The sequence below is a fragment of the Strix aluco genome, chromosome 9, assembly GCF_031877795.1.
Source record: "Strix aluco isolate bStrAlu1 chromosome 9, bStrAlu1.hap1, whole genome shotgun sequence".
NCBI lineage: Eukaryota > Metazoa > Chordata > Aves > Strigiformes > Strigidae > Strix > Strix aluco.
In genome coordinates this window covers 5,092,948-5,117,751 of record NC_133939.1, presented here as the reverse complement: position 1 = coordinate 5,117,751, position 24,804 = coordinate 5,092,948, and the positions used below count along the sequence as shown (strand labels likewise).

At 49.5% G+C, this 24,804-nt stretch overlaps 1 protein-coding gene across 4 annotated transcripts in view; it reads left to right on the top strand.

The window, feature by feature from the left end:
* Positions 1-24,327, top strand: part of NGEF (neuronal guanine nucleotide exchange factor) — a 51,932-nt gene extending 27,605 nt beyond the window's left edge. For all 4 annotated transcript variants that reach the window (XM_074833533.1, XM_074833534.1, XM_074833536.1 and 1 more), the window contains 11 exons: positions 2,104-2,378; positions 9,208-9,368; positions 9,590-9,742; positions 11,691-11,820; positions 12,599-12,673; positions 14,634-14,723; positions 16,405-16,568; positions 17,603-17,758; positions 20,316-20,395; positions 20,849-20,953; positions 21,600-24,327. In XM_074833533.1, coding sequence (XP_074689634.1) covers positions 2,104-2,378; positions 9,208-9,368; positions 9,590-9,742; positions 11,691-11,820; positions 12,599-12,673; positions 14,634-14,723; positions 16,405-16,568; positions 17,603-17,758; positions 20,316-20,395; positions 20,849-20,953; positions 21,600-21,772 — 1,562 coding nt within the window. In that variant the 3' untranslated portion in view covers positions 21,773-24,327. The remainder of the gene's footprint in view (positions 1-2,103; positions 2,379-9,207; positions 9,369-9,589; positions 9,743-11,690; positions 11,821-12,598; positions 12,674-14,633; positions 14,724-16,404; positions 16,569-17,602; positions 17,759-20,315; positions 20,396-20,848; positions 20,954-21,599) is intronic.
* Positions 24,328-24,804: the final 477 nt, after the last annotated feature.

Genomic DNA, 24,804 nt, shown 5'->3' with positions numbered 1-24,804 from the left:
TGAGTAAATCAGATCTCCCCACGCCAGTAGTTGCCTTTGCCTGCCGCTGAAGGCTCCGTAAGTCTTATCTGTTTGGTTGGTCGGACAGGGAACCTGGAAACAAAATCAAGTTTCATTGTCTGGATTTTATTTCCTTAAAAGCAAGGGGAAATTTGTCTTGAGGATCTCTTTTAAAGGGCTGCTCTCCACATCTGCACAAGGGACACTAAATCCCCCTTACACAAAGTACCCTTAATTGCCTCTGACTTGCAGGGCAGACCCACCAGCACAACATGGCTGTATAATCAGACACTGCAGGAATGATTTATCTCCAATATGAGTAAAATAGATTATGCTTCAGTTTTTCACCATGTTTTCCCTTGAGTCAAGCTCTGCCCATACTGCTGCAGGGTGTTACTTCCCAGCCTGTCCTGCTCTCTGGTGTGCGGTTCGGCGGGGCAGAAATTACCCAGTGCCCTACTGCACCAGAGCCTTCAAGCACAGGCTGAGCTTATGGATCAGTACCACTGAAAGCAGCTCCAATTTAGCAGGCTCTCCTCTCCATTCCTGAAGGAGCCTTTTCACCCCACTACATCCTCAGCACCCTCACTGGTGCTGAATAACAGGCAGAAATGCTTAGGAAAGCCATATAAGCCTAGTTGACGCAGAGAGAAATTATGTAAGTAGCAGCAGGATGCAAAACTTCAGGGGAAGTCTCCTCTCTTTGGTTATCGTGTAGGAAGCTAACAGAAGACTGTATGGTTTCCTAGGCACAGCTACCCTTATTGCTATTTTAATCCAGTGTTGAACATTTTTCCAGGGAGAACAGATAACAGGATACACTTGCAGACTGCAGTAATACTGTCCTTGTGCTTGCACTTTTCCCCAGCGTAGTTCTGATATAGTGACTGGTATAGAGCCTCGTGAAAACTGGCCCAGAGATTTAATAAGCAGTAACGTCTACGTTTCTGGCCTCCCTAGACAAACTCCTGACCCAGTTGTCTCTCACCTTATTACACACAGAATCTGTTTCTGAGATCCAGTATTGTGAATGTATGTGACCAGATAGATTTTAACCCCTAATGATTCAAACAAAATAAATTATGAAGTTGTGGAGTTTTTTTAACATGAAGGACTTTTCTCTTTTTTCATTCATGTTACACTTTGCAATTCAGGTATAAACCAAGGCAGATAATGCAAATCATGCTCCTTCAATTTGAGTAAGTGAGGAGAGTGACTCAGAGCAGGCTCATGCTCTCTTGTCTTTTAGTATCTTCTAAAGTATATTTTATATTCAAGCAGTTAATATTCTGGGTCCTACAGGCTCAGAAAGAGAAATGGGACAGTTGGAAAACCCTAGGAGAGACAAAGGATCTTCTAAAGATGGCCAAGGAATTTCAGGATTCCTACCTTTTTTGTGCTCTCAGTTGAACTCAGGGTTGGGGCAAATTCTGTGCAATTTCATCTGCTCCTGGAATTAGTAGTTGAAACTCAGAAGACACCTCGTGTGATTGATGTGCCACAAGATGGTGTGAATTCAGAGCCTTTTCCTTAGTGCTGTAGCATTCAGGTACCTTTTCAATGTTAATTTCGTATCTTCAATCATCATAGAAACTGAGAAGGAAAACAGAAGGAAATTAAGCAATGTGTCCAAGGCTTTCCTCCTTAAGGATTGTCGTGGCCATCAAATTGCTCCTTTAAAGGAGTTTCAAGGTATGCAGTATTACTGTTCCAGACACACACTTACACATACCTATCAGTCTATATAACTTGTAACATAGTAATATTGCAGAGAAAATCAAGGTTTAAAAAAACATTTAAAAGCCTGGCAAATAATAAACCACTTCTTTCATGGTCTTCCGATTGATGATCTGACTGTGTTACAAAATGTTTTGGGAGAGCAGATTGTTGACAACACTTTAGATTTAGAAATGGCCTTCCATTTATAGTTTCCACTTCTGGCTGAAATAGGAATGCTGTAAGGGGCTTTTCTGCTCAGCACGGGAGGGATCTTTCTCACCTCTGCTGAGGTGAACTAATACAAAACAAATATCCTTTCCCACAATATATTTCTACTCTTTTGTTGAGCTGTAACATCTCAGACCTGTTAATGTTGCCTCCTAGGGCTCTTGTATCAGGAATATCGAGATAAATCTACACGCCAGGAGATTGAAACCAGACGACTGCAGGATTCACAGACAGACCCTGAGGAGAGTTCACCCAGCGAGGAAACCCCATCTGAAGCAGAACCTACAAGTACAATCGAAAGCAAAGCTCCACCACAAATCAGTTTGCTGAGGAACTCCAACTCCAGGTTCAACTTATGGCAGGATCTTCCTGAGATCCGGAGCAGCGGAGTCCTCAGCATCCTCCAGCCAGATGAGATCAAGCTCCAGGAGGTAACAGGGGAAAGTGGACTGTTTCTTAACTGGCTTGCTGCTTAAAAGAGTGAGAGTGAATTAAGTCAAATGATCAAAATCTAAAAATGAAAAGCTTCTTAGCAGTCACAGACAAGTCTTGCCCCGCAGATTACTTTTCTGTGTTGCACTGGTTAGCACCACTCACTCTTTTTTTGAAACTACAGATGTTGTTCTGTATGCTATTGCTGCTGAACATTACTGTAGCAAAAAAGAACTTCTTTTCCCTTTTCTGATTCAGCGTTAGGAGCAATTTACAAAGGAAGGGAGGGATAATGAAGAGGCTCTTGCGATAGAGCTTTTGGTTCCCCATGCACATTAATCCTTTTCTGAAGTTACTAGCAAGATACATACTTTCCACCAGAAATCTTAGAATTCAGCTGTTAACTTTGTTTTAAATATGATGGCATTAACAGAAAGGGAAGAGATGGAGACTGATAAGCTTCCTTATTTTTAAATATTGTTACTTGGAGTCTTATGCAAAACAGCAAAACATAAAACAGGTATATTTGCAGTTTAGCCATACAGTGCAGTGACATCAGTATTTAAGAGTCATATGCTGCTAATTTATAGAGCTGCATCAAACAGTGAAAGGAGTAGGTGGGGGTAGCTGCCGCAATTAGTGAAAACATCAGTCACACAACCATTTACAACTGGTTGCTATTTTGGGGAGCATGGGGAGAGTGAGCAATCTTCACTGCATTTGTAGCCAGCAGTGGAGACGAACAAGCCTTGTTCAGTGTGTGGTGTGCATTATAATACGAGCAAAGGGCCTTCAAAGGCTTGATCCTGTGAGTCCTACTATACTCCTGTGCCAGGATTGCTTCTGGTGAGACCGTTGCGACCGTGTATCTGTTCAGCGCTGGCTCATGAGATTGTACCCAAAATGAAGAACACTCCGGGTGTGAGCCGTTCCGCCTAAGTTTACTTGGATTTGCACAATCAACGTTTATGAATCCCTTGTGTACACGGTGCCAAGGCTGTAACTTCCCTGTTAGACTGGAAAGGCTCATCTTGTGAACCACAGGACTGTGATGGGCAAGGCAGTGTTACTTACACCCTCGGTGAAAGGGACCGGTGTTTATACAGGGTAGCTTGGGCTGGCAGCACAGGCTGTTAGTGTGTCAGGGTTATGGCTGAAGGTGACTAAAATGATTTGTTGTTTTTCCATGTTCTTCTTCTGCACTGGTTATTTCCATATCAGATTTGTTCTGTTTACCTGGCAAAACACGGTGCTTCTAACTGCCAGCATTACAAACACAATCTGGCATCTGACAAATTACAAGCTTTTTTCCTTTCTGCTTCAAAATGAAGAGTCTTTTACAGAGAAACAGTCGCTTAAAAGTTTGCGTTATAGGTTTCAAAACCTGCCATTTTTGTTGAGTTATGTTCATTGCCTGGAGGTGTTCTAAGGAAAAAATCTCTGTGCTGCTAAACCCCAACATTAAGTGTGCTGAATTGTCTTCTCTCTGCTTAAATAGCAACAGAAATAAAGCAGATGGGGATGGGACAGTGCTGTCTTAAAGAAATGCTGTGCTTTCCCCTGATGTATGTTTATCAGAGCTGAATTTTTTTTCCTGTTTGTTCTGGGATTAGCACAGTAAGAGATTATAAAATTGCTCAAAGCCAGAAAACTGTGAAATTGGCTGAACATTGAATAGATAAAGTGGAGAACTTGCTTTGTGATCAGAGTCAAGGACAGAAAACAAGGAGGGCTGGAGAAATCACTGAGGCAATTAAAGAGATGATGTTAAATTCAGCCTTGCCATAAGCAAGCACTGCTTGCTCCTGCAACGCTGGAACTGTACTCACGTTGGATGTGAATTGGCAGTGTGAGCTGTGCATGAAGGCTGGATTATGTGACTGTAAAGTGTTCAGCTTCATGAAGGAGAATCGGAGGAATTTACCTGAAGTACAGGGCAGCAGAAATTCGGGAGTAAATGTCTTAAGGACAAAATTGTAGCTTTCTGACCCATTTTATCTTCAAAGCTGTGGTAAACACAGGGACTAGAAGAGCTTGCAGCTCTTCAGACAGGAAAGGTAGAGCAAGAGTATTATTTACACCATAGGGAGGAATACCAGTGCCGGAATGGAAAAACATTTGAAGCAAACCCCCCTGTTCACAGCTGAGAAAGGGAACACCACCATAGCTGTGGTGGAGCAGGGCTTAAACAGTCAGAGAAAAAGTCACTCATCTGCAGTAATCTGCAAAATGAAAGAGACAAGAACAACAAGAGGATTCTGGTCTTTGTTATTGGCAATGATGGAAAATAACTAAGCAGGTTATCAATACAAGGTAAAAAACAAGACACGGGTGTTTTTCAAGCATCAAAATAAGAAACTTGACTGAAAGAGCAATGGATGCTCGAAGAGTGTCATAGAAGGCAATTCATCATTGTCCCCATTGGAACAAATGAGACAGAAAGAGGAATTTCAGGAAGGAGAAGAAAACCAAACCAAACAAAAAGCCCCAAAGCCACATCTACCCCCCAGCAATTTCAGCAAAAAAATATTGCAGCATGGCCCATTAGCCCCAGGAACTCAAACAGAATTCAGACTGCGATGGCCTCTGCCACACCAGCCTTTTCATCTGAAGCAAATGTGAGAGTAGCAAGATGTAAAGCAACAACTGGAAGCATCACAAAAAATGTGGGTGCAAATGCAGAAAAAGGAAGAACAAAAGAAAAAGCAGAAGATATGTTACATGAACCACCAAGGGCTTTCTTTTAACTATACAGAAGATGTAATGATGCAAGAAGAACAAGCCAAAAGAAATGGTGTTTGGGTTCTGACATGGAGCCGGCGTGGAGGAAATGACAGGCAACATGTATGTAGCAGGAGGAACAAACCACTAGAGAGAAAACACACTCCCTGTGTTACATGTGATTTAGGTTAAAACAAATTCTGTCACCAAGGTACTAGGCTCTGAAGAGGTAGTGATCCAGGGGTTAGAAGAAACAACGTTTAATCAGTGAAACGTCTTTCAGCAAAAACCATAAATTAGATGCTGGTATGGCCTTTCTGTGGAGAGGCTCCGGTTTATTCCTCTTTCCCAATTCAGTTCTCTACTTCAGTTTTATTTACTGTATCGTTTCTTCATTTTGCCCTTTTCTGCTTGCTAACTGTATTGATTTTCCTATGCCAGGTTCATCTTCTATGTTTTAGGAGATTCCAAGCTGAATAGAACTCACTAAAAACAATTTACTGATAAAAATAGTTTAGCAAAGTATTCTCAATCTTTGAACTGAACCCTTTTTTCTGAGATGTATCAGCTTTGATAGTTTTTTCAAGGGGTTATTTGGATTCAGATCACTTTTGTCGTTAGAAAAAGGGACAGAGACAGGCTAATGTGCACCATGTGTTATGGTGTGAATTTAGATCAGAGAGCTGCTGCTCTGAAATTTTTTTTTAGCTCAAGCAAAAGAGGGACTTGAACTTGGTTGTGCGCACTGGTGACACGACTTCTCTGTGCAAGAGTATGTTTGACAGGTAGGCAGGCTTTCTTTCTTGTTCCGTTTTCACAAAAATGTCCAAATAAGATTTAGTTTCCTTTCCTTCTTTGAGCAAACCTTAGATTTCAGACCTCTAAATTTGCTGTGCAGTGGAGCTGCTCTGCTCCACAGAGATCTTGTGCTGGACTTTGCGCTGTATAATTAATTACTTACTTGTGTAATGACTCTTACTAGTTTTTCTCCTTGTTTATCTTCTACGCTTCCTTCTTCCTTAGGCTTCACTTATTTTTTCCTTTCTCAGTCTCTGCCAAAACATAAGCAATGAAAATTATTAGTATAGCTTTTACATGACTATGAGATTTCATGAAGTTAATGACCCAGAGGACTGATGGAACAGTGTTGGTCATGTTTCCAAGAGATAATTTCAGACTATTTGTAGACTCAGGAAGAGACTCAGGAAGATAATATTATATCAACTGACATTTAGTTCATTTTTTTTCTAGTTATTTTTGCAATTCTGAGGCCAGAAGCTCATACTCTTTCTTTTTTCTTGTGACTGCTTAGAGCTAGGAAAGTTCAGTTATTCCACAGAGATCACATCATTACACCGCATGGTTGGATGTTTGCTGCCTGTTTAGGAGGTTTGCAACTCATGCCATTCAAAAGGGAAGCAGCAGTCTGGGCTGCTTAGAGTAGGTGCTTTGGGTCTGCAGAAGACCAGCTGGATCTCCAAAGTAAATTAAGAAACTTGTGCCTTAAACATGCTGTGAACTCTTCCAGAAGCTTGTCCCGATCAGTGGAGATGTTCTTTACTTTCCTGGCATCTCCTTTAAATCATTGCATTGATATTTTTACTATGGATTTAACTATTTCCTTGGTCTGGCCTGCATTCTGCACATGCCCATCAGGTCTAGCACCCCCCACTATGGTGAACAGCAAATGTACACAAATTAATTTCTCCAAACATCAGCAGAGGAGCTTCTACAGATCAGGAAGCAACCTTCCAGATTAAGCAAGTTGTCTGAGGGTTTAAAGGCTGTGGTAGGGTGGCAGATCTTGATCTTGGCTCTTATGACCATCCTGCAAACAAAGACCTGGCTTGGAGTGCCTGGAAAGCTGCAGTGCAAAATGACTGGTGGTATCAATCCCCAGGATATCAGGAAGGGACAGCTGTCCCAGCACGTCATGTCTTTGTTATATCTTTACCTATTTCCTCTTCTCTCATTTATCAAACAAAAAGCTACAGTTAAAGCTGCAAGAGGTGCATTTAGGACCTAGCCAGTCATGCAGAGAAAGGTGGGTTTTCTCTTGGGTTCACTAGGTGCCCTGGTGAAGCTGTTGGGAGAAGCTGAGCTGATACTCCTCCACTTTTCGCAGTGGGAATCTGTCCTTGAAAAAAACCAACCCATTCTCTTATTCCTTAAATGCCAGCTGTTCCAAATACACTGACCAAGTACATTCATTTCTACCTGCATCCTTTGCTCTGCCTCCCTTCTGAGTCTGTGCAGGCACAACCTCCTTTTCTGGTGCACGAAAAGACTACCTGTTTGGCTTAACTGGCCAGTGTGAACATTTCCTAGGCTGCCAAAGCCACAAAGAACTGAAATGTCACTTCAACTGATACTTTAGCAGCTCTGGATTAACAGTCCCTCCTTGCTGTACCCATCTTCAGGCCCTTCTGTGATGCATAGCAATACTTCCAGGAAAAGGCCAAAAAGTGATCAGTTGAGATTTCAGATAATTTTTTTAGGAAGAAAATAAACAAAAACAACAAACCGACCCTCTAAAAAAAAAGAACAACCAAGCCATAAGAAAAAACCCAGCTGATTTGGAAGATATTTTTCCATATGCACAGCACAAAAATTACTGCATGGACCTCCTCGACTCTGGCTGGGCCCATGCAGCCTCTGAGAGCCAGTGGAGCTCAGGGACTTGCACCTACACTGCCTGGCCAGCTCCCACCCTCACCAGGGTGCAGCAGAGGAGCTGTGGGCAATGGGGGAGCTTGGGCTCAAGGGCTGAAGCAGCTTTAGGTTCAAGGAAGCGAGACTTTCACTGAGCTACTTACCAAAAGGTTCCTCTTTCAGTAGCGGCAGCATGGGCCAGCCCCAGGACAAGGAGCCCAAGGCACACCTTCATCAAGAGATGTCTGAAGGATCTAATGATTTTTCACTATCTTGAAGCCCTTGTGAGAATCTTCAATTAATCTTACTTCAGCTAATGGATTCAGTAGTTGTGTAAATAATCACCTTTTTTATCTACTGCTGAACAAAGACAACAAACACTTGCCTGGAGAGTGAGCTCTCTGGTAACAGTGGACTGTCCTTGCGGCACCTGCTGTGAGCAGGTTTTACAGCCTTATCTCATTGACTTGTGAATTATCTCTGAACCAAACCATCAATTTGTCTTTCTGCTTCCCCAGACCACATCCCTGGCCTGAGAAAGCCAGGCTTTGAACCAGAGACTTCTCTTTTAACAGGAGAAGCAAGGGCTGGAATTTGGAGATTATCTATGGTTTACAGTAATAGTTAAGGACTACCATGTCTTGTCTTAGTCCTTGGTGAATTGGGCCAGAAAAGCACATGGCTGGGGTTGACCAGGGAGCCTCACTTGGACAGCAGCAACTGTATTTCCTTTGGGTCAGGAAAGACACAGGGCCTTGGAGCACCACAGTTGTGTATTTCTATTAGCTCTGCCCTGAAAAGCACATGTTGCACACCGGGCTGTACAGCCCAGCCCCTCCATCATGGCTTTTCTAAAACAAGAGTGTAGAGGGTGCAAGGAGACCCTCCTAGGTAGCACAGCAGGTCACAACGAGCAGAGATACAAGCCAGTGCTCACGATCAGCAGCAGGTTGGGGGGTGCGTAGAGTCTGCCAAGGGGAACGCCCTGAAAGAAAGGGAGATAAAAGTGCAGCACCATGACAAGCAGGCACGGTTGGCGGGGTCCAGTGCTTAGCAGCCTCAGGTCAAGCCTTAGCGACACTAAGAAGGAAGGGGGGAGCCCACAAAGTGCTTTTATGTGTGCACGTGCACAAAATCAGCCTGCTTATGTATAACGAGAAAAAGAGAGAATTCTGCTGGAGAGATTCAATGGAAGGAAATGTGGTCAAACAACTTAGGAGAGGGACAGAAGGAGCCAGAGCTGATGGTTGAGGGAGGAGGTCTTCTCCATTCAAGTCCCTGTCCTGTGTAACACATGGCAGATGCCATTGTGGGCTTACCTCTCTCTGTACTCTGGAGGTGGCTGCAAGGTCCATGACTGTGTGCAGCACAGATGTTCTCATTCATGCTGCGTGTGTGTCTCTCTATAGAAGTAGAAGGTACCTGCTGATTTCCTTCTTTGGGATTCTCCCCCAGGCCATGTTTGAGCTGGTCACTTCCGAAGCCTCGTATTACAAGAGTCTGAATCTGCTGGTGTCTCACTTCATGGAGAATGAACGTCTGAAAAAGATCTTACACCAGTCTGAGGCACACATCCTCTTCTCCAATGTCCTGGATGTCATGGCTGTTAGTGAGCGGTAAGACAACTGCTGCTGGATTTTTGTCCAGCTGAATGGCATCGCTTTAGCTAACCTCATTTGTAGAACGATGGAGGAGCTGACATGGGGCAGTCCGTTACCCACTGTCCTTTCAAAGAGCCTGTGGGCACATTAGTTGCTTTGAAGCCCAAGGGCTTCTTCTGGGAACTACCTGGGACAGAGAGATCACAATTAATATGAGTGTTGGGTTTCTCACCTAGCTTCCTCTTGGACCTCGAGCAGCGGGTGGAGGAGAATATTGTGATCTCGGATGTGTGTGATATTGTCTACCAGCATACGGTTAATCACTTCTCGGTGTACATCACCTACGTCTCCAACCAGACCTACCAGGAGAGAGCTTACAAGCAGCTTCTGTGAGTTCCAGTGCTTGACGCTAAATTATTTTGCAAAATTGTATAGGCCACAGATTTAGCTGTAATTTTGATATTTATGAGAAGAGGCTAGATAGTACAGAAACAGGATTTCCCACTTCATTGATTTTTCACTGCACCTATAAAAAGAAAACACAATTAAAAGGCTTTATAGCAAGGGTGGGGTGATAAAGTATGCACGTAATATACCAAGTAAATTCAGAGCCAGCAGTTCCCAGCTGTGGGAAGTATTTATGGTGTACACAGGGACACATGCTTGTGAAATGTATGTATTTTTAAACTGCAAATGGAGGCAAGAGATTGAAAGGCCAAGAATATAATACAGATCTCTGGTGACAAGAACAGCCACTGCTTTTCCCATGCTTCTCAGCAAAGCATTTGACCTAACCAAAGTTCAGAATTAATTTTTTTTTTCAGGACAACAAAACTTTCTTAAAAGGAAAAAAAAAAAGCTCTTCACACTCTGCTGTTATACACACAGATGTAACCTACACCTGAGGATATAATCCAAGATGTTTTTGCAGTATTTTTCAAGTTTAGCAAGTCTTTTGGTCTGGTAGGAATTCTCTTACGTCAGCTCAAAACAAGGAGTGCCCTACAAGCTTGTCTTTGCGCAGGAGAATTAATTTTTCTTTAGTTACAATGTCCTCGATTTTTTCAGGACAGCCCATTGCACATGCTGCACTGTATTTCCTCCCCATAGCAGCAGCTGGTTCAGGAGAGTGTAACAAGCCCTAATCCTTTCCTTTCTCTACTCTCTAGCTTTAAGACAAAAAAAGCACTTTAAGGGGCCTCGAGCTTGGCCAACTGTTGTGTCCAAAAGGAGGGTACCGCAGGGTTTCCTTCAATCAGAGGTGAGGAGTATAGCTGCAGAATACAGTTTGCCTAGAGCCATTAGCTAAACACTCAGAAGTGACACAGCAACAGGCTGGATTACTTGAGCTTGAAAAGGACCTGTTGGAGATACAGGTATTCCTAGACAGGAATTTAGAGGGCAGCATTTTTTTTGCCTGCGGGAGAACATAACACAAATTGAAAAGAACAGGCTCCCTTCCCCAGGCTCCTAGCTAGCACAAGAATTTTGCAGTACTTGTCTGAACTCAAAGCTTGAGGTGTGTCACAGTTCCCCTCATCTGGCTGTTCCTCAGATGCACACAGGTCCATCCTGCTGTGGCTCTGGTGAGTCACTCCATCACACAAGTACCTGCTGCAGCAGGGAGAAACACCTGCAGTGGCTTCTTTCGGATGCTGCAAGTCATACACAGTCAAGACAGGTTTTGCACAGTTAGCAATCTCTTTGCATCCACGCTGTTAGCCAGGGCCCCGCAGTTGCCAGGAAGCATTGTGTTTATGGCAGCTGGGGCATGGGAGGCTGCTCTGAGCAGCTGTGTCCATGGCCCAGCAATGCCCTCGTGCTGTAAACGCTGTCAGGGAAAGCCCAGGCATGGCCTGGGCCCTTCTGAGGCCAGATAATCATTTCCATCCTCCAGCTAAGCAGCCAGGAGTAGCCAAGCTTGAGCTGTTTTGTGGCTTGTCTTGTTCTTACGACTGAGAATTTCACCTTGTCACAGAGTTCCAACTGTGTAAAAATATATAATTATGCCTCTGACTCATCTACTTGGACACACACCCCATTCACACGCACCTACGCACACAGCGTATGCTGCTGAGCTAGATGTGCTAACACATGTGAACACTACCATGGCTTGTACATTAAAAGTCTATTTTTTCCCTCCCCCAACACTATAAATAGTTCTAGATTTAAGCTAAAATACACCTAGAAACATTCAGTCTCCTCCTTCCCTCTTCTTGAGAGAGGCCAGGCAGATGCTGTCTCTAGGACCAAGCTGCTTTTGGGTCACCAGCCATATACCAGAGTCTCAGGCAGGGTAACACTCAAAGCCCTCGCCTTCTTTCTCTATCCTCTCAGCCAGGACAAGCCAGCTTTCCGGGAAGTGATCTCACAGCTGGAGCTGGATCCCAAGTGCAAAGGCCTGTCCTTTTCTTCCTTCCTGATTCTGCCGTTTCAAAGGATCACTCGGCTCAAGCTGCTGGTGCAGGTAGAGTTTTGCTCTTCCTTCTCTCTCCCAAAGGTCTTCTGGATCACTCCTGGAATGTTCCTTTCCAGCAGTTGTGAATGAGGCTTAGAGACACAGCCACGATCAGCCCTAGAGCTGGATGAAGCCTTTCCACAGAGTTAGACATACTCAACAACTATGGAAAAAAGATTTTGGTCACTCAGAGACCATCCCCAAATTAGAGTTGAATTTGCCAGATAGCGTTTACTGAGCAACAGAGCTGAGGAGGAACTTTGTTGATCTGCTAGAAGGGGTAGCAACAGTCCATTAACCCAGCTGCTTGCTGGTTAGGGTGCTGACACACAGATGCACAGTGCAGAACAGCTGCAGGACATGGAAATGCTCCATGTATAAAACCCTACCTCACCAGACTGTCAGCCATCTTCCTCCTGCACTTTGCCAGCTTGTCTGAACAGTGCTGGAGGATGTGCTTCTAGGGCTGAGGGAACAGCTCAGTCCCAAACGGTCTCATCCACTGGGCTTACCACTAACACTGGCTGTTAGTGCCAGCTCTGGCTATTTTTATTTATTCATTTCTTTTTATAAAATAGGAGTCTGCCTACTGTATTTCTTTTGGATATAAGGTCAGATGGGAACAGGTTTTAATGAGAAAGAGGAACTAAGAGGTGAGAGTCGCTCTACTCTGTCACCTATCCTGTAATTAGGCTGATAGCCAGAAATAACTCGGCAGCTAGCAAAGACTTTTCTGTGCTGTCAGATGGGGGGAATCAGAGCTAACACAGCCTTTTCTCCCCTGCAGAATATTTTGAAGAAAGTGGAAGAGAAGTCTGACAGGGAAACCACTGCCCTGGACGCACATAAAGAACTGGAAACAGTGAGTTTGAATGAGCTAACTGAAGGCCATTAAATTAAAGCACCGTGCTCATTCCCCCCCAAAAAAAAGACCTACAAACTACATTCACTCCTGGAGCTGTCCCTTTGAATTCTGTCACTGTGTTTCAAGAATATTTTTTTTTTTCTTAAGTCTTCCTTGCTCCCAGAGATGGACTAATCTAGCAGCACTTAGATGTCAGTGAGGAGGAATCCCTCGCTAACAACAGATGCATGTGTTTCTGCTGTAGGAAAGGGCAGAATGTTTTCCCTTGCGGTCTTCAAGAATACAAATTGTTTTTGCAGACACCTGAAGGTGATGGATCCTCCTGAGAGATGTAATTAGCTGCAACAGGCAGTGGAGTACAAGTGTATCAGGTTTCCTCCAACACAGCACACTTCTTCCTCTGACCTAGAATAACAGTTTCTTAATGAAGTACTCAAGCCTGCTTTTAGCCCTCTTCCCTGAAGCTGGTAGCTAGGTGTGGTGTTCAGTTGTGCTAGTTACTGCTATGTACAAAATACCAGGAAGACATTGGGACGTTTTCCATTGGGGCTGTTCCTGGCACAGTCAGACAGGGCGATCCCACCTCTGGGCTACATATCTGAATGGTCTGGATGTAGCTGGCAGCTACGTGAGCTAGAACAGAGTGTCTGAACCCTTCTCCATCAGAAGCTTGGAACAGCTCTTGAATCCTGCAGTTCAGCATAAGTATTTGAAGTTGAAAACCATGCTAGACCGTCAGCCTGAGGATACGGTTGCAGCTTCTGACTGAAATGCTAGAACAAAAATGGGCTCTTGGGTTTGCTTTGGACTATTCTAGGAAGTGTACGCTTTGGAGATCGTTAGGGATAGACAGAGACCTTAGCGATGGAGGATGTTCTGCATTAGTATTTGCAGAATCCCTCATGATGTGTCTGGTAGCCAATTGTTTTTCCATTGGTCAAAAGCCTGAGGAAGGCTGTTCCTGTCATATGCAGATGACTACAACTGCTGATGGAAAAAGGTTCTTTTTATATTCAGCTGTCAGTGACTCACATGATCAATTTCATAACTCCTTTGCATGGTTGCTTCTCTGTAAGTGTCCAAGTTTGGATGCCTAATGTCCAGCTAGGTACAGGCAGCCCAACAGAGATCATCTGGTGCTTATTTTCTCTGTAGGTATCCTATCTGAGAGGTGAGAGCTGATCATGGTTTCAGTTGCTGATATTCTGGTGGATTTTGAATAGCAGAAACAGAGCACAAAGTGGAGCTTGTTCTCCAACGTAATTTTTCTACCTAGCCAGTTCTCAAGAGAGTTGCTCCTTATGAAACAGGCAGTGGCATCTAGGTTAAGGTCCCGTAATAGGGTAGTGCCTGCACGTCGGTTGTGGTTTTTCAGTTAAAAGTTTGTACTCAGAACACAGCTGGGCTCTGTATGATGAACATCTCTTTCCCTGTGACATTTCATAGCCTTCGCATGTGGTGCTGCTTGGCAGAACCACAGCATTTGCATCTTTGAAATGAAGATCTTTGGCTTCATTCTCTTCTTGAAGATGATACTGCGTGTGTACCTCATTTCAAGTGTTGGGGACAAGGAAGATGAGATACATGGTGTGTCAGGATCTGGAAAATGAGCTGTTCCCTTTGCTGTGCCACCAGGAGTATTGCTTAATACTGTCTGGTTCAGTAACTGAATGCAGCCATCTAACATGTCCTCTGATAGTCAGCTTCCAGCTATAACATCTTCTGGGTGTTTGGGGGTTTTTTGGTGGTGGTTTGGTTTGGTTTGTTTTCCCCTTCTCTTTTTGATGCGAATACAGTGCTGATAGAAGAGCTTGGCTTGGTCAATTCCTGTTACAGCAGGGTACTTACCCTGTCACGGTCAGGCCTTTCTGTGCTGTTCATCATCACTTACCTGCTTTAAGGCCAGGCTTAAGACCTGCTTAAGTGGAGGCAAATCTTTCTGTTCTCTTTTTCGCAGGTGGTAAAAGCATGTAATGAAGGTGTCAGGAAGATGAGCCGAACGGAGCAGATGATCAGCATCCAGAAGAAATTGGAATTCAAGATCAAGGTATAAGTATAGGCTGGTGACCCTTTGCAGACAGCAAACCAACAGCATCCAGGTGTTGTACACACATACATGGCAGGAGTAACCTCGTTGTGCTCCTTTTAGTGAGTGTTCAGTGGTGGCCTGGTCCACACTGTCCCCTCCAAAGCCTTTGAAGGGGCTGCTGCTCCTGCAGGCACCGCAGCCGTGCGTGTGGTCACCGTGCACGCGTGCTGCAGAGGCCAGGGGCAGCGCTGAGCCCAGCGTGCTGTGCGGGCACACAGATGTGAGACGCTGGCATCAAACTGCCTGTGCCTAGAGGGGAGCTCCTGCTCCAGCACTCACTTCTGGCTCTTCCCTCTCACCTCTTCAAAAGGCAGGTCAGCTTTCAGCTATTATTTTACATTACAAATGATGTTCAAGGAACATGAAAGCTACAAAGCAAAATACTTTAAAGCTGGAAAATACCAAAATGAAGATTGTCCCACCATTTTAATTCATCCATGCATTTATGCATTATGTACAGTCTCTAATTACCTGCTGATGATCTATTTTGGCTCCACTCAGGGAAAGACTGAGTCAATATTTAGGGTTGTCTGAGCAGATCTCATTTAATATATGCCATGAAACTCCAGTGCTGAGTATAAAGTTGCCAATTCTTTTCTTGAGTGCTATGGACAGGCTTCTCAGATCTGTCTGCTTCACAAACTTTAAGGGGCATATTTAGCTTCCCAGCAACCTTTTTATATACCTGAACAACTGAAACAAAAAAAATGTGAGACTTTGTTTGGAAAGCCACACTGGGCGTCCAAGAATTTGATTTTTCCAGAGTGCTTTACCAGTGGGTCAGGGCTAGACCACAGTCGACAGGTCAGCACTAGATTGGGATAGCTATAAGGCTGCCTTCACCTCTTGTAAAGCTGAGGCTGTGACGACAGGCAGGAGCTGGTTCGTCCCTGGAGCAGGTCTGCCTTGGGCACTGGCGCAGGCAGGGGTCCTCTGGTGAAGGGAGTGCAAGAGTGGAAAGAAAGACTGTGCCACCATGCATGTGACAAACACAGGAAGGGAGTGAAGGTGGAAAGAGTTATGATGCAGGTATTTTCCAGTATTTCAGTCATTTGACTGGAAGCGTAGTGTTCTTCTAATGTTAGATGTGCTTTGTTCTGGGCTTCTTGTTTTTAACACAATGTGTGGTAAAACTCTAGCAGAAGTGCTGTTGTGGCTGCGTGGACAGTATCTCCTCCTGGCTGGGACAGACCCAGCCAGTGAGAACCCATTTAGCCTGTTTTTTTTTGTAACCAAAAGGCCAAATACACATTTCTGAAAGTCAGTCTCCCTGACCAGAAGGGCTCAACTCAGGTGATGAGACATGGGATCTCCCAGAGACAGATCAGGCTGTGCAGGGCATAGCCTGGTGTTTAAATCCAGCACTGGGCACTCCAGCATCACCGTCCTTGAGGGTTTGTTCATTCGCAGGCCACTGCCGTGTCCCTGTCTGAGCTCTGTTACACTCTGTGCCAGGCTGCGGTGTGGCTGGCAGAGCACACTGCCCTCTCTGTCCAGCTCTGCTCCATCCTCTGCAGTGCACGTTGGGGTGATGGGAGCTCACTATCCTTTCTTCTGCATCTCCCGTTGCTTTCAGCATCTTGACCGCATAAGGTTTTTGCTGCTCTCCTGATCTTTGCCATCTTTTCCTCACTTCTAGTCTGTGCCCATCATCTCTCACTCCCGCTGGCTGCTGAAGCAGGGGGAATTGCAGCAAATGAATGGTCCAAAGACATCACGAACACTTCGCACTAAGAAACTCTTCAGAGAAATCTACTTGTTCCTTTTCAATGACCTGCTGGTAATTTGCCGGCAAATTCCTGGGTGAGTGCAAAATTCGGGTAGTATACGGCACACTTCGTTAGTCCCATTTGCCCCTGGGTTTATCCAGGCTGTGATGCTGTGCCTGTCCCCCAGGCACCGGGAGGGCATCCTGGCCTGTCCTGTACACCCCCCCCAGCAGCCACCATGCCTTTGAGCCCAGTGGTCTCTCCATGGGTGGCACAGCTCTCTCCAGCTGAAAATTTATGGCAAACAGGACTTGAATAGATTCCAGGCCAGGTCCCCCGGCAGGGTAAGCGAGCACGTATCCACCAGTTCCTGCAGAGTGGCAGGGAGCTACATCAACTGGTGGGCTGACCCAGGAGGCCTGTCTTCCTGTCAAGAAGTGATTTTTGACTCATCACTCCCTGAAGAACAGCTCAGACTTAGTCACTTAAACTTCTAAGAAAGCAGGCTAGAAAATCTGAGCAGCAGGGAGGGGTATAAATTTAAGCCCGAGGCTAGCCGTTATGTTTGACATGGTATAACCTGCCTCAGGGGGACAATGTTATCATGCTTAGGACTATGTCTTGTGCAACTAGACACTAGTGAAATACAGCAGCATAAACAGACAGATCCCAGAGAACAGCCCGTTCTTTGTAGCATTAACTAGACTCACCGGTAGAGAGCATCTCGCTAGTCCAACGTTTTTAATAAACGTGTCGCCGCAGTGTCTGTATGCCTGGAAATATTTTGCTTCCGTGGCAGCTTGTATCCAGAAAACACAGAGGCGTTTTACAAATGGGAATGAATTAAGCCTCACAGTCCCCTTTGAAGGAGCACCGTCTGTGTTTTGTACGCGGGGAGCTCAGACAGAGCAAGCAACTTGTCCTAGGCCATGTGGGATGCCTAAGGCAGAGCAAGGAGAGGGTCTCTTGCTCTGCAGTGGGTTTTCATAGCCACTCGCTCATCCCTTCCCACAGCAGGACTTCTTTTGTCCTCCTGCCATGGAGGAGTTCCTGGTCTGTGTCCCCAGTAGAGTTCTGGGTGTCTCCTCAGATAACTGCAGTTTTTCCTAATCCTGTAACCTCTTCCAGGGACAAGTACCAAGTGTTTGACTCAGCTCCCCGGGGGCTTCTTCGAGTAGAGGAGTTAGAAGACCAGGGGCAGAGTTTGGCCAATGTCTTCATCTTGAGGCTGCTGGAGAATGCAGATGACCGGGAGGCCAGCTACATGCTGAAGGCATCGTCCCAGTGAGTACAACCGTCACCCTGCCAGCACTTGGGCGCTGCTCCCTCCCCACACCCCGCCTGCACGGGCCGCCTCGCCAGGCTTGCTGGGCTCAGGTAGGCAGAGGGCCCACTGCTGCAGCTGGGCTGGCCCTACGAACCTCTGCCCAGCATCGCTCTCCTGAGGTCGCCTTTGTCCTCTCCTGCAGAAAGGCACTAGGGAACTAGGCAGGTTTCTCTCCTGTACAGTCTATTTGTAATATCCAGGGTGGAAGATGGATGGGCACTTTGCTTTCTGGGACAGAGAGGGCAGAAATCAGCCCCGGCACAGGAGCCTAAACTGATTTGCAGCCTGCAGCATATTCAGACAGTAAAAGCAAGTAGGACGCGCGCTGTGCGCACTCCAGCGGCTCAGCTGGCTCCCTCGCAGAGATCAAGGCCGTGCCTGACCAGCCCTGTGAAGCAAAGTGGCTCCTGCGTGTAGGCGAAGGTGGAGAAGAGGCCTCTTCCTCAGCGCCTTCCACAGCCCTTCTGCTGCTGGGGGCCTCCTTGTCTCCCTGGATACAGGTTTTTTTGGCTCACTGATTTTTCACTTCAGGCTCCAGCAAGCTCAGACTGGGCAAATGATTCAGCTGCGCCAACACAGACCTGATTGTTTTGGAGCTCAGGGCACGGCTTTCTCATTGACCCAGGCCTTACCAGGCCTGCGTTTTCTAGGCACAGTGTCTGTGCTATTATCGGTGTATGTGTGCCACCAACTAAACAGCTACTAGAGGTGATGTGCACCCCCACGTTGATGTTACCTTGCTGTCAGTAAGCCAGTGCTCCACACCCACATCCCTTAACGGACCCCAGCCCCAGCTGGGACCCCGGGGCTGCACCCTGACCCCCCAGCACAGTGCAGCAGGAAGACGAGCCCCCAGCACAGCGAGCAACTGCGCCTTCTCCCCAGGCACGTGACTGCAGCTTTGCTGTACTGAAAATAGAGATGTCACTCACGGTATGCAGGGCAAACGCACGTTTGACGTCTGTGAGACTTAGCTGTGCAGAGAACGATAAACCAGGCCAGGGTTTGCTTCAGCTCAGGGGAGGCAATTGCGATTTTGTGCTTCTGCATCCTGTCCCATCTTCTAGATGGCCACAGCGAGTAAGTGATCCAGCACACGGCTTGCCAACAGGTCTCGTGCGCTGAAATGTGATGTAGCAACTGCTAAAGGCTGCTCTTCCAGAGCTGCAGGGCTGATCGGGGTAGTACCGGGCACAAAGCAGAAAACTGAAGAATTAGAAGAGATAAGTGGGTGCCAAACGGAGACTGCTGCATCTGTTGCACAGCTCTTGCAGCATTGCCCGGCTCTGAACCCATACGGTGATGACCACTGACTTGGTGGCAGCTTGCAGCTAATGCCCTGGGTGGGCTCTGCCAGGAGCTGGCAGTACATTTGGACACAGCTGGCCGCATTTGGAGCTGGGGGGCTGTGGGTGGGACCCAGAGAGCCCTGCAAGGAGCTGTGTGCAAGGCCAGCCTGCAGGCAGGGCCACAAGCACAGCAAGACCCTTGGTTTGATCTCCGTGTGCCAGCCCCTCCGTGCACAGGGCCCTCATCCTGCACGTCTTCATGGCGTGAGGGGCCGCACTCGGCCTGCAGCTGCAGGGGTGTTCACTGCTCCTTGGCATCGCGCTTCAGCCCTGAAGGTATTCCCAGCCCCGCAGATCAGCCTGCCAGCACTCGTCCTTCATGTCTCCCTTCTAGGCCTCTCTCCTCCCAGAAGACACTCCGGTGGCTTTAGATGTGTGTCAAGTTCAGGCTTTAAAACTATCATCTGAGAAGGTAGAAAGTTGTGGCTCCCTTGGGGCCAGGAGCACAGCTGGTGCTCCAGGCAGGAGCTGGGGCCTGTGCAGATGGACTGCCCCGTTTCCCAGCGGGGCTGAGGGAAGCCTCAGGGGAGCACCAGGCCTGTGGCTTCTCCAGCACCTGGGAAATCTTCACCCTCCTGCTGCAGGCCCAGGTTTTGCATAACAGCGCGCTGAATCTGGCGATGTGTTCACACGGGTCTCTCATCTGCTGCCAAGCGAGCCGTACCGCGAGTGTGCCGCAGCGTTCGCCTGCAAGTGAATTAATCAGTTCTGCCCTTTAAATGTTCCCGCACAGCAGCTGCAGGAATAAATGGTTCTTCTAACTGCTTTTCTCCAGGAAAAACTGCTCCTATTGACCCAGCCCAGCCAGGAGCTGCCTGTGCTGGTTAGAGCTGAGAGGATGCCAGGCCCCCCACCCTGCTTCTGGCTCTCTGAAGCTGTGCTGCTCCTCAGAGGGGGATCCTGCTGCCTGTGGGGACAGCCAGCCTGTGGCCCTGCAGCAAGCCAGGCCTGTGCGGCAGGGCCCAGGGCACTGTGGCACGTGTGACATCCCAACTGGTGTGTGTAAGAGCGGAGCTCAGCATCACCAGTGAGTCCAGGACCCCGGGGGGCAGGCAGGAAAGGGCCGTGAGAGGAGGAATTAGGAGCCCAGGGCTGGCTGGATGGTAGAGCTGGGGTCACTACAACTGTCTCATGCTCACGGCCTTGGTTTGTCTCCCCTATCCAGGAGCGAAATGAAGCGCTGGATGATTTCGCTGGCCCCGAACCGGAGAACCAAGTTTGTTTCATTTACATCCAGACTTGTTGGTAAGAGACACAGCATGGGAGCCCGGAGCTCTTCACCCCTACCCTAGGGCACCTTATTCTGCCCTGATCTCAGTCCAGCCCCAGGCCTGGGGGCTCTGCCAAAGCTGAACCCTCCTCCTTCGGCTCTGTGTTTCCACCATCGATAACCCATTTGTCTCTCGGCCTGGCCCTGACCTTCCTCTCCTCCAACCTGGGCTGGGCTGCACCCATGCTCTCCCTCCCACCCAGGCTGCTCGTGGGGGACACTGCAGTGGTGATGTGCACCCGCTGCCTTCCCCACAGCGGTGCTCCCCTGGGCCCTGTGGCTGGGGCTCCCCTTGGCCTCCATGGGGTTTCTTACCAGACCAGAGGGACCATTTGCAGAGCTCGAGCTGCTACAGCTGCCTGAGCCACACTGTCCTGCAGCGGCCTCCGTCCCAGTCCATCCCTCACTCTTGCCTTGTTCCCTGGCAGACTGCCCACAGATCCAGTGTGTCCACCCGTACGTGGCCCAGCAGCCGGACGAGCTGTCCCTGGAACTGGCTGATGTCCTCAACATCCTGGACAAGACAGACGACGGTACGGGGAGCTGGGGGGCTGAGCCAGGAGTTCCTGGGGGGAGGGTGGGCTTTGCTCTGGGCAGGCAGCTGCTGGGCCCCTCTGCCCAGGCAGAGACCCCGGCACCGGCATCGCAGCCGAGGGAGTTCACAGCAGGAGCAGAGAGTTACTGCCTCCTCATCATCCTCAGCCAATCCAGGCTGCCTGGAGCTGCGGCAGTGCTGGCACAGCCACCCCGGCACTGGCTGTGGGCCACAGCGGGGCTGGCACAGCCACCCCAGATGTAACCCAGGGCTGTTCTTACCTTGGTGATGCTTCGCAGCCACCCGGTTCTGGTCCCTGGGGCACACTCGTAGCTGGTGGTCTCGGTCACATTGGGTCTCTGTTGGGGACCGCTCCTGTGGCATCAGGAGCAGTGGAGGGCTCTTGGTGGCAGCAGTGCCTGCTTTCTGCTGGCATCCCTTGAGCCAGGCGTCCAAACACAGCACTGCTCAGGCCAGCAGGCCTCCTTGGCCAGATTTACAAACTGGGTCTGCTCCAGCACAGGCCTCTGAGCAGCTCCGGGGAGGCACTGTCAGCTCCGTAGGCCCCTTCCAGCACAACTGTCCCAAGCACAGGAGCAAGGGCCAGTCCTTCCCCATTTATGCCTGTCTCTGTCTCTGCTCAGGCTGGATATTTGGGGAGCGTCTTCATGACCAGGAGAGGGGCTGGTTCCCCAGTTCTATGGGGGAGGAGATCCTGAACCCCAAAATCCGAGCCCAGAACTTGAAGGAGTGTTTCCGGGTGCACAAGTCGGATGATAGTCAGCGGAGGAAACTGGGCAGCAGAAATCGCCAATGACCGCTGGTGTCCCCGAGCGCCTGGAGTGCCTCTGGGAGAGGGGCAGAGGATACAGGCTGCGGCGGTGCTGTGGGCCGTGGTGCAGGACCTGGTGTGCCCGACCGGACACATGTACTTCTGAACAGACTGAAGTTCCTGGGCTCCCCGCCATGCTTCCCCCACAGCACTGATCCTTTCCTGGAGATCAGTGCTTCGAACTGGCTAAAATAACCCCTTTCCAGGTGTTCTCTAAAGCCCCAAAGAGCACGAGCCAAACGGACACAGCCCAAAAGCCATCAGGTGCCGGCAGCGGACCCCTGTTCCCCGCAGATATGCTAGCTGGGGCCACAAGTGTCACTAAGCAATTTATGTCGCCCAGTTTGAGCACTTAGAGCTCATCACAACCTTTTGAGTTTGGGGCCCTTCTAAAGCAGCATCTTACAGGGGTAGAAACTGAAGCAGAGGGGCTGTCTTGCCGCCTCTCGTACAGCCCGTTGGCACCAGGCTGGGCCGAGCCCCAGGAACTCCACCTCCCCAGTCCTGCTGTGACGCCGCTGGGCCTGTTCCCACGGGCAGCCCCTCGATCGGCTTCCAAACGCTCTGAAATGCTCACTAGCCAGCCCCGCTCCACCAGCAGCCCAGCCTCGCCAGCCCTGACCCACGTCTCTGCCCGCCTGATGCCCTTGAAGCACGCTTGGGCCCTGCCCCATAGCTCGCCCCCCCCTTCCCCAGCCCGCACCCCTCCGCAGAGCCGCTGCCGAAGCCCGAGCCTCACAGCCCGTCCCGGTTGACCCGGCACTCGTGGTCTCCACTACTCGCTGCTGCCGAGGCACGGAGCAGTGTGGCTGTGCCGGTGCCTCCCCGCGCACCACCACGCACCACGGGAGCACCAGGCGGCCCCCCCACGCTGCCACGCAGCAGGCGACTGACATTACCCCAGGAGCTGTTGTCCCGTGTGCTGTGGGAGGCCCAGCGATCGCTGCCTGCATGCTTGTAACCCACAGCCCGCGCACACGCGCTCCCTGTACAGGCTCACCGCCGTGTATATACGCAAATCCTCCGTCGCCAGCAGCGCCGGATCGTCACTCCTTCCAGCTGTGGCACTGAGCATCGCATGAAGCCCAGGGCACAGCACTGAGACCAGCCAGGGGACGGACCCACGGCAGCTGCCTGTTGTTCAACAGCCTCGCTCTGAACAGTCCCACACATGGCTACAGCCGAGGGCCTCTCAGCTACAGGCCAGCATCCATCAGGGAAATCAATTATTTGGCATCTTTCTGTAACACTGCAAAGGAGAGTCTTACAGGCGCTGTGGCCTGCGCCGCTGTACGCTCTGGCGGTGCCACAGTTGTGCTTGGAAAGGGGATGGAGAGCAGCTGCCTGCCAGCGGAGTCCCGCACACAGAGCAGAGGAGCATGGCTGCACCGATGGCAGAGGGGAGAGGCAGCAGGACACTGGGGAGCTGCTGGAGGGGGGCTCTGGAGCTGGGCTTTGGGGCACCTGGGGCCCAGGTTATGCGCTGGGTGTGCAGCCGAACCCTGCTGAGGGAGGCCAGGGCTGTCCTTGGGGCTGTTGTACTGTCACCGCAGCCCTGGGACAGCCGACCGAGTCAGCCCTGCGCTGGGGGGCGGGGGCTGCAGCCACCCCCAGGACCAAACTGGTGGGAACCACAGCAGCAAAGGGGGTTCCCTGCTCAGGCCTAGCTCAGTGCCACCATGTTAGCATGTGACAACAGCCAGCAGGGGCTGTGCCTGCCCTGGCCACCTGTAGCACCCCTGAGAGAGGGTCCCTGGGCAGCTCACACCAGCCAGAGGCTCCCAGGCCCTTGCCGGGACCCAGCCCAGAGCTGGGGGCCAGAAAGGGACCCCAGCCTCCAGTCTGGTGCTTCAAGCTCATTTAATGGTGAGAGCCCAAGTCAGATGTCCCCAGCAGCACCCCACAGTCAGCTCTGAGTACAACCAAACCTCCAGCTCACCGTCCAGACCTTGCAGCAGCCAGAAAGTCTCTATAGTGAAACCCTAGGAAGTCCTTAAAATCACCTGAGAAATCGCCACATCCCAGCTTCTGAGCCCAGCCCAGCCACTACAGCCCCACACACGCGCCTGGGATGTTTCCTATAGCCCAGAAATGCTCCCTTACCCCTCAGAAACAGCTTTCACTAGTGGAGGGGCTGACCCAGGTTGCCCAGTGTCAGGATGCTGGTTCCTCACCGTGTTTTTCTGGGAGGAGAGGGGCCCAGGGCTGCCATGCGCTGGCCCACGACCCACTGCCAAGCCCTGGGACTCGCTCTGGCCCCTCTCGCTCTGTTGTGACTTTTTAGGACTCCAAACCGTAGGCACAGGCCAGGCCCTTTTCAGGCACCAAGTGGCATCCAGTGTTACTTCCTCAGACCCAGCCCTGCACGCCTCCGTTTCAGTGGTCTCCAGTGTTGTACAGGGCCAGGCCTGGGGCCCACAAGCACGGGCTGGAGCCCCCCCCGGACCCCACGGGGCTGCCTCGGCAAACTGAGGGGAACTTCTCGTTGTCTCGTTTTTCCGTGTGATGAAATATAGCTGAGCGAGCCAGCGCCAAAGCCACACACGTGCGTCTTCTTCCTCCCCCCACCCCGACCGCTCGCCTCCTCCCCAGTCCCCTCCAGTGCAACTGGCCCAAACAGAGGGTGGAAGCAGGGTCGAAGATGAATGCAGGCTGGGGTAAGACCAGGGAAGTATGGGGGTGCTTCCACCACCAGAAGAACCCTTCCCAAGGAAAGCTGTGCAGGGTGATGCCCAACACCGTTACTGCCACCCCTCCTACACCCGGAGAGCAGCTGCCAGCACAAAGCCCGTTGCTGGCGCAGGGCCCTCCCAACTCGGGGGGACACTGGCTGCTGCAGACGAGCCTCCTGGGTCTCGGCACCTCCAGGAGATCCGCCCGTGAAGAGCAAAGAGCACTTTGGGGCGCAGCTTTGGTGCCCAGCGCAGAGGCTGGAGCGTCCTTCGCTGCAACCATGGCAGAGCTTCTCCCCCGGGGGGCCCTGGCAGACAGGGAGCAGGAGCAGTTGAGGGCAAGAA